This window comes from Bos javanicus, chromosome 24 (genome assembly GCF_032452875.1).
Source record: "Bos javanicus breed banteng chromosome 24, ARS-OSU_banteng_1.0, whole genome shotgun sequence".
In the NCBI taxonomy this organism is placed as follows: domain Eukaryota; kingdom Metazoa; phylum Chordata; class Mammalia; order Artiodactyla; family Bovidae; genus Bos; species Bos javanicus.
Genome location: NC_083891.1, coordinates 46,185,660 through 46,201,589, shown reverse-complemented (window position 1 = coordinate 46,201,589; position 15,930 = coordinate 46,185,660). Strand labels below are relative to the sequence as shown.

Here is a 15,930-nt window from a genome sequence, read left to right as displayed (position 1 = left end):
CTGCCAGGGCTCTGGTCTCATCTGAGACTTGGGGTCCTGTCCTAAGCTCAGTGGTTGTGGGAGGAAATGAGTTCCCTCGTGGTCGTAGGACCGAGGCCAGGGGCTGCCTGAATTCTCTGCCATGTGGCCCTCTCCAAAGCCAGGCAACGTGTTTCCTCAAAGCCATTCAGAGAGGATCTCCTCTGTTTCAAATCTCTGTCTTCCCTCTCTGATGTCTACACCCACTTTTGAAGGGCTCGCCTAATTAGGTCAGGCCCACCTAGAATAATCTTTTGATGAACTCAGGGTCATCTGATTAGAGTCCTTCATTGCATCTGCAAAATCTCTCCACCTTCACAGGAGGGACTTGGATCAGTGAGTGCAGAGCACGCTGGAAGGCAGCACTGAAGATGGGGGTGGGGGTGGGCTAACAAATGGGGGAGGGGATGCTGAGCAGGGAGGGCTTCTTGCCCAGTTGTGCCCCATCCTCACAGCCCCGGTGTGTCCCTGCCTAGCTGGGCCATGACGGGGCCTCCCCCGAGAGCTGCTGGCTGGTGGAGGAGCTGTGCTTGGCCGTGCCCACCCAGGGGACCAAATACATACTGCGCTGCAATTGCTGGCTTGCCAAGGACCGAGGAGATGGCGTCACCTCCCGTGTCTTCGACCTCCTGGATGCCATGGTGGTGAACATCGGGGTGAAGGTATAGGGGGTACCTGTTTGTGTGGATGGCATGGCGTGGCCAAGGGAGTGCCAGGTGAAGGGGGTGAGCACAGGGGAAATGGAAGTGAGAGCAGGAGCAGACTCATCCCTGGGGCACTGGCCAGGGCTGCAGCCCTTTGGACCAGCCAGACCCACGTTGCTGGGAGCCATGAGACTTGAGTGTCTTCTTGTCTGCAGCTGTGTGACCTTGGGCAGGTCATCTGGCCTCTCTGGGCCTTGGTCTTCTCACATAGCACATGGAAATAATGCTTCCTATCCTCTCCCATGTAAGGTATTGATGAGAACGAATGAGACCATGAATAGTCCATGAAAAGCATGCTCTACATAGATGTCCAGAGTCATTGTTCTCCAGAGGATGTTCCATTGACACCAGTAGGCTGGTGATGGGGACAGATGGCCTTTGGGATGCTGTGAGCCCCTGAGTCTCAGTGCAGTGAGTGCTATCTGCCCAAGGTCCCCCTTAAGTGGAAAAGGCTGGAAGGCGGGTGCTCTGAGTGCCTGTCCCAGCCCCACCTGGGCTGAGTTGTATGAAGTCACAGGTCGGTGCCAGGCAGGAAGCAGAGTTGCTGGGTGCTGGACCCAAGGACACGTGGTCAGCTGATGGCCCAGAGGCTTCTGTGTCACGTGACCCTGCAGACTTCTCTTTCTCTGAAAAGCTGTGGGGTCAACAGAAGGTCCCAGCCCTCATCTCTGTTCCTGAATCCAAATCTACTAGATTTAGGTTGGAAGCTGTCCCACAAAGGTAGGAAGACATCGCCCTGGACCTGAGCATGCCTTGCCTGTATTGTATGTGGAAACAAGGAAGGGCTGAGTTATGGGCTCTAAACTCTATGCGGGCAGGAGTATGGATGCCTGCCCATCTCCTTCCTGCTGGAGTGCCAAACTTCCTACAGCACAGACACCCCCTCCCTTGCTCAGCCTTTGCGTCTGTGGCCAGACGGTCAGTGGGGGAGAGCACACAGTTCTTCCGGGGACCTCTGTCCTGACCCCGTTCCCGGCACGCATGTGGGCGTGTGTGTGTGTGTGTGTGCACCACCCCCAGTATACATGCACACCCCCTCTCGGTGCAGCTCACCTCCCTCTGGGGTCTTTAATCTGTGGAAATCCAAACCCTCCCACCGCAGTTATTCATATTACAAAAGAACACAGGTTTGTCACTTCACAAAGATCCCGAGGGCTCTTTGGACTGGCCACCTCCCCAGGACATCTGATATCAGACTGGAATTGCAAAAGCCTGTTTCTGTGTCTCTTTCTGGAAACACATCTATGGCATAAAAAGAGATGGGTCTGTGTAAAGAAGAGAAAAAAGATGGACCCAGAGAAGACAGGAGTCTACGAGCCCAGTCTTAAGGGGCCAGTCTCCACGGGGCCTCGAGTGCTTGCTTTGATTGTTCTAAGTTTGCTGGGTAAGAGCCGAGCGGTCAGGCTTCTGCTTTTGTTCCCGTAGCTCCGTGCCCACCACACACACCCTTGTTAGGTGGTCTAAGAGGATTTTCCTGGGAAAGCAAAGTGTAGTTCAGTTATTTCCCCGGCAAACGTGTCCTCCTGGCCAGGCCTGAAATACTACTTCTGACCTTGCAATGTGGTGGTGAAGGTTCTCCGTGCTGCCTGAAAAGGACAACACCAGGGGTGTGATCACTGACATGAATAACACAGGTTCTGAATCCGAAGGCAACTGGTGGTGGAAATCCGGCGTCTGCGACAGTGAGATTGCAGTGTGGGAGCCCCGGGGGAAAGGAGGGGCAGGCTGTGGGTGCATGCAAGGAAATGGTCAGCATGGCGTGTCCTTGGCCGTGTGTGCAGGCCTCTCCTGAACCTTTGAGACCTAACTGGGCACCTGGCAAGAGGCTGTGGCATGAGAGGCCAGGGGCCAGAGGACACTCCAGATCAGGGGTGAAGATGGCCCCGCTTGCCCCAAGGCCACCCCTTAAAGGAAGAACCAAGGCAGGGGCCTCAAGGAAAGCAGCATGCTGCAGGGAGCGGGCTGTTCTCGCCTCCTCTGGCAGAGACAAAGAGAACACACCCTCTTTGGCACAAACCTCAGGCCAAAGGGCAAAACTCCAGTCTAAAGTGAAAAGCATCTATGATAGGTGGGTGGCCCACCCCACAAGCGAAAGGATGCAGAGGTCCCTCAACCAGCAGCCCCGACACACTCCAATCACTGACGCGCAGGGTGTGAGCTGGCCGTGACACGTAGGAGGGACGGTCCCCTAGAACTGCTGCGGCCCCTTGATGCCAGGCCCAGAGTGGGCACCAAGGCGAGGTGTCTGTGGCTCTCACAGCTCTGCATGGTGCACATCTCTATTTACGGAGAGGAGGCAGAGGCTGGAGAGGGTGGGACATCTGCTGTTCCACAGCTAGCAGCGGGGATGGCCCTGGGGTTCCAGTGGCACCCTGCATGGCTCCAAAAGCCTCTGTGTGGCCAACACATGCAGCTGGGATGAACGGACTTAGGTCGGGTTTCTACAAACAAGGAGATTGGTTAATGCTGGGGCGATCGGTCATGTTCCCACTCCACGTGTTCTCTCTCAGAAACTGAACTCCTCTCCAGCCCTGAGCCAGGCACAGTGGGGGACAGGGACAGTGACACGGCCTGGCTCTTGCTCTGCAGACACTCACAGTTGCTTAGTGGGAGGGCTTTTTTAGAGCCATGGAGCTTGGAGGACGTGTTCTTTTGCCCCAGTGAGAGTGAAGTATAATAAATCGCCGGGGGTGGTGGTTGAGGCCAAAGCCCAGGACTCGCATCCCTCTCGGGACAGGTGCTCTACGAAATGACGGTGTGGACAGGGGACGTGGTGGGCGGTGGCACCGACTCCAGCATCTTTATGACCCTCTATGGCATCAACGGCAGCACAGAGGAAGTGCAGCTGGACAAGAAGAAGGCCAGGTATCTGGGCGTGGCTGTGCCCCTTGCCCCTTTGCCCCTCCACACACCCAATCCTCCACCTTCCAGCCCCATCCTGCCTCCAGCCAGACTACCCTCTGACTCTCCCCTCATCCCCTGGGGCCTTCCAGCCTCCACGCTTCTGTCTGTGATTCCTCCCTCCTAGAATGCCTTTCATCCACGCTCTCTGTTGCAAGATCTTTCTGTTGCAAAGCCTAGCACAAATCTACCTTCTCTAGGAAGCCCTCCTTGATCAATCACTTCAGCCCACAGCCCTCTTTCCTTCCTTCCTTCTGTCACTGTGAAATGTTTATTGTAAGGGCTGGAGGTTAGTGGGTAGCATTGTGTCATTGTGAATCTACTGCTTTCATTCTTTTTACTGTAGTAATGTAACCTGTTCATATTAGGGGGAGGTGGCTGAAGGGAACACAGAAACCTACTCTATTTTTGGAACTTTCCTACAAGTTCAAAATGATTGCATAAAAGTGAAAAAAAAACATTGAAATATTAAAAAACAATTGAACACCCATACCAGGCACTGTCTCAGACACTGGAGAGACAGTCCAACTGGGAAGAAAAGATGCTCAAACTCATGAAGTTTAGCACCTGAGGGGACCACAACAACAACACGGACACTGAGGTGGGCTTATCTGGTGTTGGACGTTTCTCTAAGCCCTTTGAATGTATTGACACACTTACTTCTACCTACGACTCTATGAGGATTGTTATTATCAGCCCCATTTTACAGATGAGAAAACTGAGACACAGCAGAGTCCAGTCATGCTGTTAAAGGTCCCATAGCCAGTAAGCTTCAGCCCTGGACAGTGCACCCAGGTGGCCCCAGTCTTAAGCCTTAGGTTCTACTTCCTCTTAAGATAGTTATCAGTAATGACAGTACTGGTGGGCCTCTTTAGTCCTTCTAGAAAGGACTTGTCTGCGTCTTTCATTAAATCCCCAACTTAGTCCTAGGTTTTGTTTGGTTTTCTGTGTTCGGCCATTGTCCCCCAAACAATCCCTGACCCCTGATATCTTAAGCATCAGAGGGCAGAGACCCAGAACCCAAGCCTAAGGCTTGTGCAACCCACGCACAGCCACTCGCCTCTGAACCCACACTGCCGCCTCCCACAGATCTTGCCCAGCTTCTTAGCAATGTCTAAAACCCTTCCATGAAAGCTGGTGGGCAGAATCCTTTCTGAGCTCTCACAGCTCCTGCCTCTTGGCTTGCATGTGTCGGGCACTCAATAAGTACGTCTGGAAGGTGGCAGAGGTAAGGATGGGAGGGATGGTGCTTGCGGGGGATGAAGTTGCTGACGCTCTTGGCGGCCAGGTAGAGGCTTCTTCTCATGGACAGAGCAGTCCATGAGAGTGGGAACTCTGCTCATCTTACGCAGCTTGTGTCTGGGGCGATCCGATGAGAAGAGTTTTGGCCTCTCTTCTCTTAGCACTCCTATGCTCTCATTATGCAACTCCTGTTTCCTCCTGGAATTCTCTCCTGAGCTGTTCTCCCCTGATAGTGATTGTAATAATGGTTAACGTTCAATGAGCGCCTACTCCCTGCCAGGCACCGTTGTAAGTGCTCTCTCTCTCTATATATATATAGACAGAGAGTTAATATATACATATAATAATATTTATATTAACTATAATAATAATACAATTATATATATTAACTCACAACAAATAAAGTGCCTGAGGCACAGAAAAGTGAAGTAACTAACGCCCCAAGGTCACTCAGGTAATCAGCAGAGGAGCTGGGATTTGAACTCATGTAATTGTGGAAATAAAATAGAGGTCAAATGAGAACAGAGGCTGTATCTTTCCAGCTTGCTACAGCAAGAGTGTGAGCACCATCACTCGGTTTTGGCAGTGATCCTGAGGCCGAAGGCTCTCAGGATCCTGGAAAAGCTTCAGAGTGCAGCATTATTTGAAGCATGGGAGAACTGGAGGAGAGCTAACTAGAATCAAGGCAGCTTATGTGATCGGATTCAGTTCAGTCACTCAGTTGTGTCCAATTCTTTGCGACCCCATGGACTGCAGCATGCCAGGCTTCCCTATCCATCACCAACTCCCGGAGTTTACTCAAACTCATGTGCATGAAGTCAGTGATACAATCCAACCATCTCACCCTCTGTCGTCCCCTTCTCCTCCTGCCCCCAGTCTTTCCCAGCATCAGGATCTTTTCCAATGAGTCAGCTCTTCACATCAGGTAGCCAAAGTATTGGAGTTTCAGCTTCAGCATCAGTCCTTTCAATGAATATTCAGGACTGATTTCCTTGAGGATTGACTGGTTGGATCTCCTTCCTGTCCAAGGAACTCTCAGGAGTCTTCTCCAAAACCACAGTTCAAAAGCATCAGTTCTTTGGTGCTCAGCTTTCTTTATAGTCCAACTCTCACATCCATACATGACTACTGGACAAACCGTAGCTTTGACCAGATGGACCTTTGTCAGCAAAGTGATGTCTCTGCATTTTAGTATGCTGTCTAGGTTGGTCATAGCTTTTCTTCCAAGGAGCAAGTGTCTTTTAATTTCATGGCTGCAGTGATTTTGGAGCCCAAAAAGATAAAGTCTATTACTGTTTCCATTGTTTTCCCATCTATTTGCCATGAAGTGATGGGACCGGATGCCATACTCTTAGTTTTCTGAATGTTGAGTGATTGGATAGGGGAGTATCTTTGGATTTATCTAGTTGGTCTTGAGTTGGGAGTGGGGGAAAATCAGGAAGGCAGATTTGACTGAGTCCTGAGCGTCGTGGGCCTGCTGCTGGCAAGGCTTCAGTCTGGCGGCCTGGGGTCGCTGCGGCAGAGCCAACGGGCAGAGCTCTGTTATCCTCTTCAGTCTGTGGTTGGCCTCCTCACTCTCTCACAGTCTTCCCCTCCATGATTTGACCTTAATCTCCAATCCAGCCCCAAATCCTTGGAATTTCTCGGATTAATTATCCCACGCCAACATTCCACCTTATTTTAGAGATGTGCATAATTGCTGGTGGGAGAGATAGACACTTCTTTTCTGGTAGTATCTAAACTCCAAAAATGCTTCTGAAAGTCACACCATTCTATAAATGCTTTGAGGCACCTTGTTAAAGAATTTTGTTTTTCTGCATTAAGATTTACGCTGTGAGAAGAGCCATCATTGCTTAAATACACTGGTTTGCAAGCTCAGGTTTCTTCTAATTCACTTTGAGATGGTGGTGAATTGACGTGGTATTCAAAGAGAAAAAAAGATACCCTCAAAAGGAAATGCTTAAACCTAAGGAATATGTCTCTAACAGTGGAATTTGAGGCAATTAGTGTTTCTAATGGAGATAGGGATTCCTTTAAGGCAAAAAGATGTTTTTGTCTAGAGGAAATTAAGTGCCTATAAGAAATCATCCTGAGGCCCAGTGGAAACCCCATGAACTAGGAAATTTTTTGGTCTGGAAGCAAACCAGATTCTCAGAGCTCTGTTGGGTTTGCCCTTCAGAATGGCCCCTGGCTTCCACTACGTACAAATCTTCCCAGCTTCTTGGCAATGTCTAAAACTCTTCCATTAAAAACTTGCCCTTGCAGCCTAAGGCTTTGGGCCTGGTTAGCCTCAGGCTATCCTCCATCATGGAGACCACTGAGTGAGTGGCTGCTGGGCCCTTTTCCAAGGACATTCTTTGATGGGTGGAGAACAGAAGGAAAGCAGAACAGGAAGGGAGAGAGAGGCAGCGAGAGCTGCTGAGCTCCTTGGGGTGGATAAGCAGGGCACAGCCTGGGCCTTCAGCAGCCCGTCCTTCTGAGCCAGAGGCAAGGGCACATGGCTCAGGGGTGGACCGCTTCTCCAGCAGTGGCCCCTCAATGCGGGAGCCCTCCCACATGTCAATGGCGTTGTCTTGCGAGGGTGTGGGGAAGCAGGAAAGAGGTGGCTGGTGAGGCGTAGAAGGATGAAGTTCCCTTTAGAATGTGGGCCTTTTACTCTGAGGAGACAGGTGTAATCGGGATTTAGCCTGCACTGAAGGACTAGGGGGGAAGTATAATCCAGGCTTCAGTTTTCTAAAAGAAAAAGCTTATTTCTCTCCCCCTTTTCCTTACACCTGCCTGACCATAAAATCTCCATAAAGGGGAGATTGTTGGTTAAATTCAGATAGTGACAATTAAAGAAAAAGATAAAGTGAAGAATTCTAATGTCCCTTTGATCTGCAACATTATACACCCAGCAAGAGTAAGGAATGAATGAATTAAAAAATTGTTGAGGTCCCTTAATGGACCGGAACCTGGTGGTCCAGAGTTGACAATGAGAAAGTGAAAGAAGGAGAGAGGCTAATATTTCCTGGGTTACACAGCTGGCTTTCGCGTTCCAGGAAATCAGCCAGAAACAGAGAGAGAAAGAAAGAAAGACACAGGGACCAAAGCGCTGATGGAGCAAAGGTGTTTTAATCAACATGGTGTGGGCATATATACTGTCTTACAAGGTAGTTATTCTCAGATAAAGATTAAAATTCCAGACTTACAAAACATAGGCGATCCATATTAAAGAGAGAGTTGTAAACAATCACTTTTATCGTATGGTTCATAAGAAGGAAGAGGGTACTTATCACCCTATTGAAAAACTAGCTGGATCCCTCAGCCCTGGGAGAGGCTTGCCTCTCCTCTTAATTCCTGAATATTCAGGAATTAATAAGGAACGGAGGATTCTTGACAGATCCAGAACAGCACACAGGAAGCCTCCTGTTAAATGCTTCCTGACATTTGAGAGAATCTCCACTTTGTGAGATGAGCTTGAGGGGAGTTTCTGAGAACTGCCTTCCAGTTTCCACATGACCAGGAGACAGACAATTTAAACTAGAGCAGGAGGAATTTAGGGCAGACTTCTGGGAGAGTGTTTTTACTTCTAATAATCGCAAAGTGCATGAAGCAAGTCATCAGAAGGGATTAGGCTTCTGTTCCACTGCTTTGAAGACAAGGAGTAGTTAGTTTTTGGTTTGTAGCATTTGTAGTTCTAGCTCCCACTGGCTATGGCCTCTGTTTTTAAAAAATATGTTTGCTCAAGGAAGCATAAAATTGCCATGCAGTGTCATATCTTCAGTGATACCTGTGTTACCCCCAGGGGCTTATCAGCATCAGCAGCTGGAATCAGTGAGCAGTCAAGCAATGTCAGCACTGAAGATCGCATTATGCATGCAGCACTGTGAGAAGAGCAGTAGAAATAAAGATAGAGCATCGCTAAGATGATGCGGTCATTTCGGGAGAAAAGCAGTAATAGCAGCAAAAGCAATGCCACCTGCTGCTTTACAGTTAGTAGTAGTGTTATCCAACCAAGGGCCACTGCATTCAGTTGTGCATATCACTTCAGTTCAGTTCAGTTGCTCAGTCACGTCCAACTCTTTGCAACCCCATGGACTGCAGCATGCCAGGCTTCCCTGTCCATCACCAACTCCCAGAGCATGCCCAAACTCATGTCCATCGAGTCGGTGAGGCCATCCAACCATCTCATCCTCTGTTGTCCCCTTCTCTTCCTGCCCTCAATCTTTCCCAGCATCAGGGTCTTTTCCAATGAGTCCGTTCTTCACTTTATGTGGCCAAAGTATTGGAGTTTTGGCCTCAGCATCAGTCCTTCCAATGAATATACAGGACTGATTTCCTTGAGGATGGACTGGTTGGATCTCCTTGCAGTCCAAGGGACTCTCAAGAGTCTTCTTCAACACCACAGTTCAAAAGCATCAATTCTTTGGTGCTCAGCTTTCTTCACAATCCAACTCTCACATCCATACATGACCACTGGAAAAAACCATAGCTTTGACCAGACAGATGTTTGTTGGCAAAGTAATGTCTCTGCTTTTTAGTATGCTGTCTAGGTTGGTCATAGCTTTTCTTCTAAGGAGCAGGCATCTTATAAGTTCATGGCTGCAGTCACCATCTGCAGTGATTTGGGAGTCCAAAAAGTCCATTGTTTCCCCATCTATTTGCCATAAAGTAATGGGACCGGATGCCATGATCTTCATTTTTTGAATGTTGAGTTTTAAGCCAACTTTTTCACTCTCCTCTTTCACTTTCATCAAGAGGCTCTTTAGTTCTTCTTCGCTTTCTGAAGGGTGATGTCATCTGTGTATCTGAGGTTATTGATATTCCTCCCAGCAATCTTGATTCCAGCTTGTGCTTCATCCAGCATTGTGCATCATCATTGTGTAAAAAAGAAAAAGGTGAGTGGTACTGTCTAGAGTTGCACAGTGCACAACCTGCCCCACCATTCACAGCAGCCATGTCACTCATGAAGTCTCATTGCAAGCTTTGCAGATATGGAATTCTTTTCACATTTTAAATTGATTTCATATGCATTTGGTCCTCATAACAGTTTTATGAGATTGCAGGGACAGTGTCATTTTTCCCAGACTACAAACGAGGAAACCTAGTCCCAGAGAGGAACTGGGACTGTTCTACGTGGTTAACACGATGAGATTAGGACCCAGAACTGGTAGCTATTGATTCAGGGCCATTTCTACCAGCAATTCACTTAACCCAGCCTTTCGAGAACACCTCTTGGTGCAAGAGGCAGGCTACTGGGGAGTCACTGGGAGCTGAGAGGCCTCTTCTCTCCCTACCCCGAATCTGTCTTTACCATGGCCTCCCCCCTCACCTTGGCCAGCCTTCCTCCTTCGTGTCCCTCCTCTCCATCCCCAGATTTGAGCGGGAGCAGAACGACACCTTCATCATGGAGATCCTGGACATTGCCCCATTCACGAAGATGAGGATCCGAATTGACGGCCTGGGCAGCCGGCCTGAGTGGTTCCTGGAGAGGGTAACATGGCAGGACCTTCACCTTCCCTTCCTCCCACTGCCCACCCCTACTTCCTGCTCCTTTGGGTTGTCAGCCGGGTTTGTTAACATGCAAATGTCACCTTAGAAGGTTGTTACCTGAGTCTGCCCCAGATAATATGCCCCTGGATGTGAATTAATCAGGGAACATAGTTTTATTTATTTGTACCCAGTCAAAACTGAATGAGCTGCCAGGGAATACAGCATGCCTGGTCAGTGTAATGTGGACAGAGACCAGTGGGAGCTTCCTGGAGGGAGCAAGTTGGGAGGAGTGAGAGGGGAGCAGCAGGAACTGGGTGGTGAGGTTCCCATGGTGGGAACACAAGGCAGATGGTAGGGAGGCTCCCGGTTCCCCCATGGTCTCAGTGAGCGGGCTGCCTCTTCTTCTCTGAGCCGTCCTCTCATCCCTTATCCATCAAAGGCCATCTGTCCCGAGTCCCCTGAGGCTCTGCTCCCCTTGTCCAGCCTTTAGCAGGCTTTTCTTGAGCCAATAATACAGTGTTCCCTCCAAGGACAATCTGGTGAACTTGGGTCCACAGTCCTGGGGAGGCTGTGGCTGAAAGTGGTTTGGTTGGTCTATTTTTATGTCATTAATCCAGCAGAGATTCCTGGTGCACAGTTATAGGCCCTCCTTGGAAACGTATTTACATGAATTGCCCACTTCCAGCTCACCAAGTAAAGTTAGTCACAGCAGGGGCTTCAGACTCCATGCCAGGCCCGCAGGGTAGGGTCTTGTCCTAGAGAGGACCCTTTCCTCATGCCTCAAGTCTAAGAAGAAGTTGTCTCAGGCCTGGCATAGTGGGTTCCAGGGTCCAGACAAGGGGCTGCATTAGTGGCTGGGCAGTTGGTGGGGGTGAGGGAGGTGTTCACACACTGGCCGGTCTCCCTGCCCAGATCCTCCTGAAGAACATGAACACGGGAGACCTGACCATGTTCTACTACGGAGACTGGCTGTCCCAGCGGAAGGGCAAGAAGACGCTGGTGTGCGAGATGTGTGCCGTCATCGACGGGGAGGAGATGATGGAGTGGACGTCCTACACCGTCTCAGTGAAGACCAGTAATGTCCTGGGTGAGTCGGGGGTGGGGCGCTCCCTTCTGTGTTCACTGCCCACTCACCCTGCCCTTCTCAAATTCTGGCTCAGGTCCCAAGCTCTGGTCAAGGCATTTTTCTTTGGTTAGCCTTTCAAAAGTAAGGCCAACTCATTTTCACAGAGTGTCATCTTCTACAAAGTATTCATCCCCATGACTGATGTGGCTCTGTCCTTTCTGCATCAGGAAAATGGGAGAAAACGGTGCAGGAGTTTGGCTCAGAGACCCTCAGTCCTCTGCTGCCTCCTGAAACCCCTCAGCCAAGTGCTGTTCAGCATGGCTGCCCTTGGGCCCCTTCCCACATCCCTGTGCTTGGCCACCATCTTCTGTGCTGGCTTTGGCCTGGGATCTTAGGATAGGGTAAGTCCCTGAGCCCACGTGTGAGTGACATTCGAGTGCAGCAGTGACAGCGAGGCTGTAACAGAGCCTGGCACAGGTGTACCAGGTGCTGGGAACCTACAGGAGGGCACCTTCCCTAGCTGGAGATCAGGGGCAAAAATCAGGGAGGGCTTCCCAGAGGTGGTGCCAAAGTGCAACCAGAAAGACAAACAGAAGCCAGTGAGGCAGATGGGACGCCAGAGGAAGGGCCTTTCAAGCAAAAGCACCAATGCATGCAGAGGCCTGCAACTGAAAGGGAAGCAGTGTGTGCTGCCTCCATCCCCTCAACCAGTTCTGTCCCCTGGGAGCTGGTGCAAGGACCCAGCAAACTCACTCACAGTACCTATAAATGGCAGTGAGGGATCCCCACTTGGCCCTGCTAGTTCACACTTTCAACAGGGAAGCTCTCCGGGCACAGTGATAGGCACCTCTTGCAAATGAAGCCAAAGAAATGAAGCTTTCCTAAATTGGCAGCTCAGGCATACATGCTGGGTCAGGACAGCTGGCAAGGCACCAGATTTGTGGCACTTCCTTTCTTCCTAAGAAAGAAGATTTCACTCTCTTTGCTCAAAGTTCCAAGTGTTGACTCATTTTCAAGTCCCTCATCACTTCATGATGCGTTCTCAGAAAGTAATAAGTTCATTGATAATCACAGGGTATGTATCAGAAAACTTTCAAGGGGTCATCTCTCCCAGAAGCCTTTTCTTTCCAACTAGGTCACTGCTTCTATTTGGCTTAAGCAGACAATGAGCAGCTCTAGTGTAGAATGTCAACCAGAGGCAGATGTGGGGACAAAGAACTTTCACATTGTATAGGAAGGTGTTTATTTCTAAACTGTAAAGCCAGTTTACATGGCGTGCCTTTAAGGATGGGTATATTTCCGCAGAATACATGAGTTCTTGTACCAAACCATCCACGCCTGCTAACCAGGACCCCAGTTAGCCCAACAGCATTTACAAGGCTCAAACGTAAGAGGAAGGATAGAGATGTAGACTTGGGAGCCCCAGGACACTGACCAGCCATTTCTGACCTCATCCCTGGCTTTGACAACTCTGAACTTGCCCACGTGCACCCCTGGCTTCTCCCTGGATCCCAAGAGTGAGGCCAGAGCAAGAGGGCTGTGATTCAGAGAGGCCAGAGCCCTTGTCTTGTGCACCCCAGGAGCGGGCACCGATGCCAACGTGTTCATCATTATCTTCGGGGAGAATGGAGACAGCGGGACCCTGGCCCTGAAGCAGTCGGCCAACTGGAACAAGTTTGAGCGGAACAGCACCGACACGTTCAACTTCTCCGACATGCTGAGCCTGGGCCACCTCTGCAAGCTGAGAGTTTGGCACGACAACAAAGGTAGCTCAAGGTCAGGGTGGGGGAGGGCAGGCCGCAGCTCTTCACCTAAGCCCCTGCCCATCTCTCTGGCAGCGTGTGGATCCTTCCACCCTGGGTTGGCAGGAAACCGGAAACAGTAGATTGCTACCATTTCGATGTTTCCATCAGTTAGAAGAGCCGGTGTTTCATGACAAATATCAGTCCCTCCTTCTCACACCCCCCATCCCAGGGTAATGAGTAGCTCTTACTTTTTCTGAGATATCAGGGCATTAATTCTACTCAGTTCAGACATTAAAATTAAGAGGGGTGTGGGGAGGAAAGGGCTATATCACCAAATTCCCTTCGGATGAATTTTCCATAAAGGATTATGCTTGTTTAGTTATAATAGCAAATCTAAAATTAGTCAAACTCAGTTATAAATATGAATGATGGGATAGGATATAAGCCAAACAAGAAATTTATCTTCAAAATGCCAAAGGAACACTTTGTTGCATCTGTAATTGTGATGAAGCTCATGTTCAATATTTCTTTCATTACTGCTTTGTTGTCGTCAGGCTGCTATGAACATTTTATTTCTGGCTTTGGGCCATTATGTTATACATTATACAATTGGAACACAGTTGTTAAATACTAAATGTTACCTCCTTAAGACACATTATTTTCTTGATTTATGCCATTCTAACTCACCCTCTTGTCTTCCATTGAAACTGGCTTTGACAAGGCAATTCACTCAAATCCTTTTCCAGTCTTCTCTGAGTCTCCCCCACGAGTGGCCCAGAGGTGTCCTGACTGTTGTATTGTCCTTACTTCTTTAGATCCTGGCAGAGAACCAATGTATCTGTCATGGTGACTGATGAAGCCTAATTTGGCAGCTTTAACATGCATTAAACAATTAAACATGTTTTCCATAACATGGGATAAGCTCTGATTAAACACAGAGAAAGCTCTCAGTCTTCAGAGCAATAAAATAATGAAGATTTGCACAGCCCTCAACTTTCAAATCTCAGTGTACCCACTCAGTCATTCACTGAGGGAACATTTACAGCGTTCACTATGTGCCTAGTGCTCTGTTAAGTACAAAAGATACAAGCACTTGACCTTTGTGACAGTCTTGTGAATGCTTGCCGCAGAAGAACTTTATCATCTCTCTTTTCTACAACCAAGGAATATTGAGGCCCTGTGAGGTTTGAACAACTTACTCAGAAACACACAGCAAGAAATAAACATAACCGAAACTCAAATCCAAGTCTTCTGATGCTTTTTCTAGTAAACTCTGCTGGGGGCCAGCCCATCCTGCCAGTTCCATTCTGCCCAGCCAATGGGCCAATAGGTCAGAGAAGAAAAGATGAGGAGATGAGGGCAGCTTCTTCTACCTCTGTTCACTATGTCCTCCATACATATTGTCAGGGCATTGGAGGAGGATGTCTTCTCCAGAAAAGTGAGAGGAGATGCTTATTCCTCACCTGTCCATTCATTGTCCTTATAAGTCTATGTAAAGAAACATATTTGCAAAGTATTCTCAGAATATCGCTAATGAATCTTTATTCTTTCCTAACAAAGAGACAAAACAAAATCCCTGAATTCTTTCTCACCCTCTCATTATCCGTTATGATTGTCTTAGACTTAGTAGGAGGTTGGCTGGTAGCTGAAAGTCTGACAGTTATGAGTCAGATTTATTAAGATCATCTTTTGCCCCAGAGAATTCAAAAGATCCGGATAAGCCGCTGCCCATGCCACTCAACAAATGAGTGTCAGGACAATCGCTTCAGTGTTTGATCAGGCTGCCATTGGCTCAGTAAAAGCACTGAGCCCCATTGTGTGTCTAATTAGAGTGATTTGACAGAGCAGATTGATGAGGGTGGGTGGAGATGAGGTCTGTCTACCCTAGCTTCCAGGCGTAGTTTCCTGTCGCCGTGTCCACACCAGAGGCAAACCACTGTTCAGGAAGTATATTCCCAGGAAGTGTGCCCCTTCCCTAATCAGAAAGAAGTACATTTTACTTCTGCACTGATACACACACTGGCAAGGCATTACTCTTGAGGGCAGGGGCCTTGCCTCATCCATATTCATCTTCATAAAGGTGCCTATGGCAGAGTGGAAACTCTTTAAATCTTAACTTAGTTGAGACTCCATGCCCTCCCACCCCCAGGAGAGAGCTGTGAAATACCAAGACCACAGCCCCTACCTCAGGAGCAACAGAGAAGCAAAGAGATTAGAACCTTGAGAAGGAAGAAATATTATTCCCAATGAGTCTGAACAATCCCCTCAAGGTTCAACCACAAGATGGGATCAGAGGTCGAGCAGCTCCCTGATCACCTCCTGGTCAGGTCAGAGAACTGGGTAGGGGAGAATTCCATGTAGACCATGATGACCTCCCTCACTTTTCTAAGACGGGAAGGCAATGTTAGGGCCATTTTTTATTTAAGGCCACTTTTAATATGAAGATTTCACTCTTCATATTAAAGTGAGGGTGAAGGGATGACCAGAAAGACTGAGGATGCCCTTATTAAAGATCACAGTTCTAGCTGCACACTCTACAGTCTTTGGAGTCATGTGTCTGTCCAGGGTGCTGACTTCACTCCAGCTTCTCTCAACTCTGGACTTTATCACTTGTTTCTAAGGTCTCCACCTTGGAGGCTGACTATTTTCAACCTAGACTGTTATAGATTTCTCTCAAACTTGGCAAAATGGTTCAAACTTCCATACATTTCATCCTCAAGTCACAGCAATAAAAAGCAGATAATTGTTGATCCAAGATAAGAGTTCATCTCTGTCTCCT

The 15,930-nt window shown here is 48.7% G+C and overlaps 1 protein-coding gene and 1 long non-coding RNA gene across 2 annotated transcripts in view; one reads left to right on the top strand and one right to left on the bottom strand.

Moving 5' to 3' along the window:
* LOC133237710 (uncharacterized) overlaps window positions 1-15,930 on the bottom strand; it is a 485,111-nt gene that overhangs the window by 282,078 nt on the left and 187,103 nt on the right. The window lies entirely within an intron of this gene.
* Window positions 1-15,930, top strand: part of LOXHD1 (lipoxygenase homology PLAT domains 1) — a 210,190-nt gene that overhangs the window by 167,368 nt on the left and 26,892 nt on the right. Inside the window, exons 33-37 of the mRNA XM_061400078.1 lie at window positions 495-680; window positions 3,460-3,587; window positions 10,224-10,341; window positions 11,253-11,427; window positions 12,987-13,172. Of these exons, the coding sequence (XP_061256062.1) occupies window positions 495-680; window positions 3,460-3,587; window positions 10,224-10,341; window positions 11,253-11,427; window positions 12,987-13,172 (793 nt within the window). The remainder of the gene's footprint in view (window positions 1-494; window positions 681-3,459; window positions 3,588-10,223; window positions 10,342-11,252; window positions 11,428-12,986; window positions 13,173-15,930) is intronic.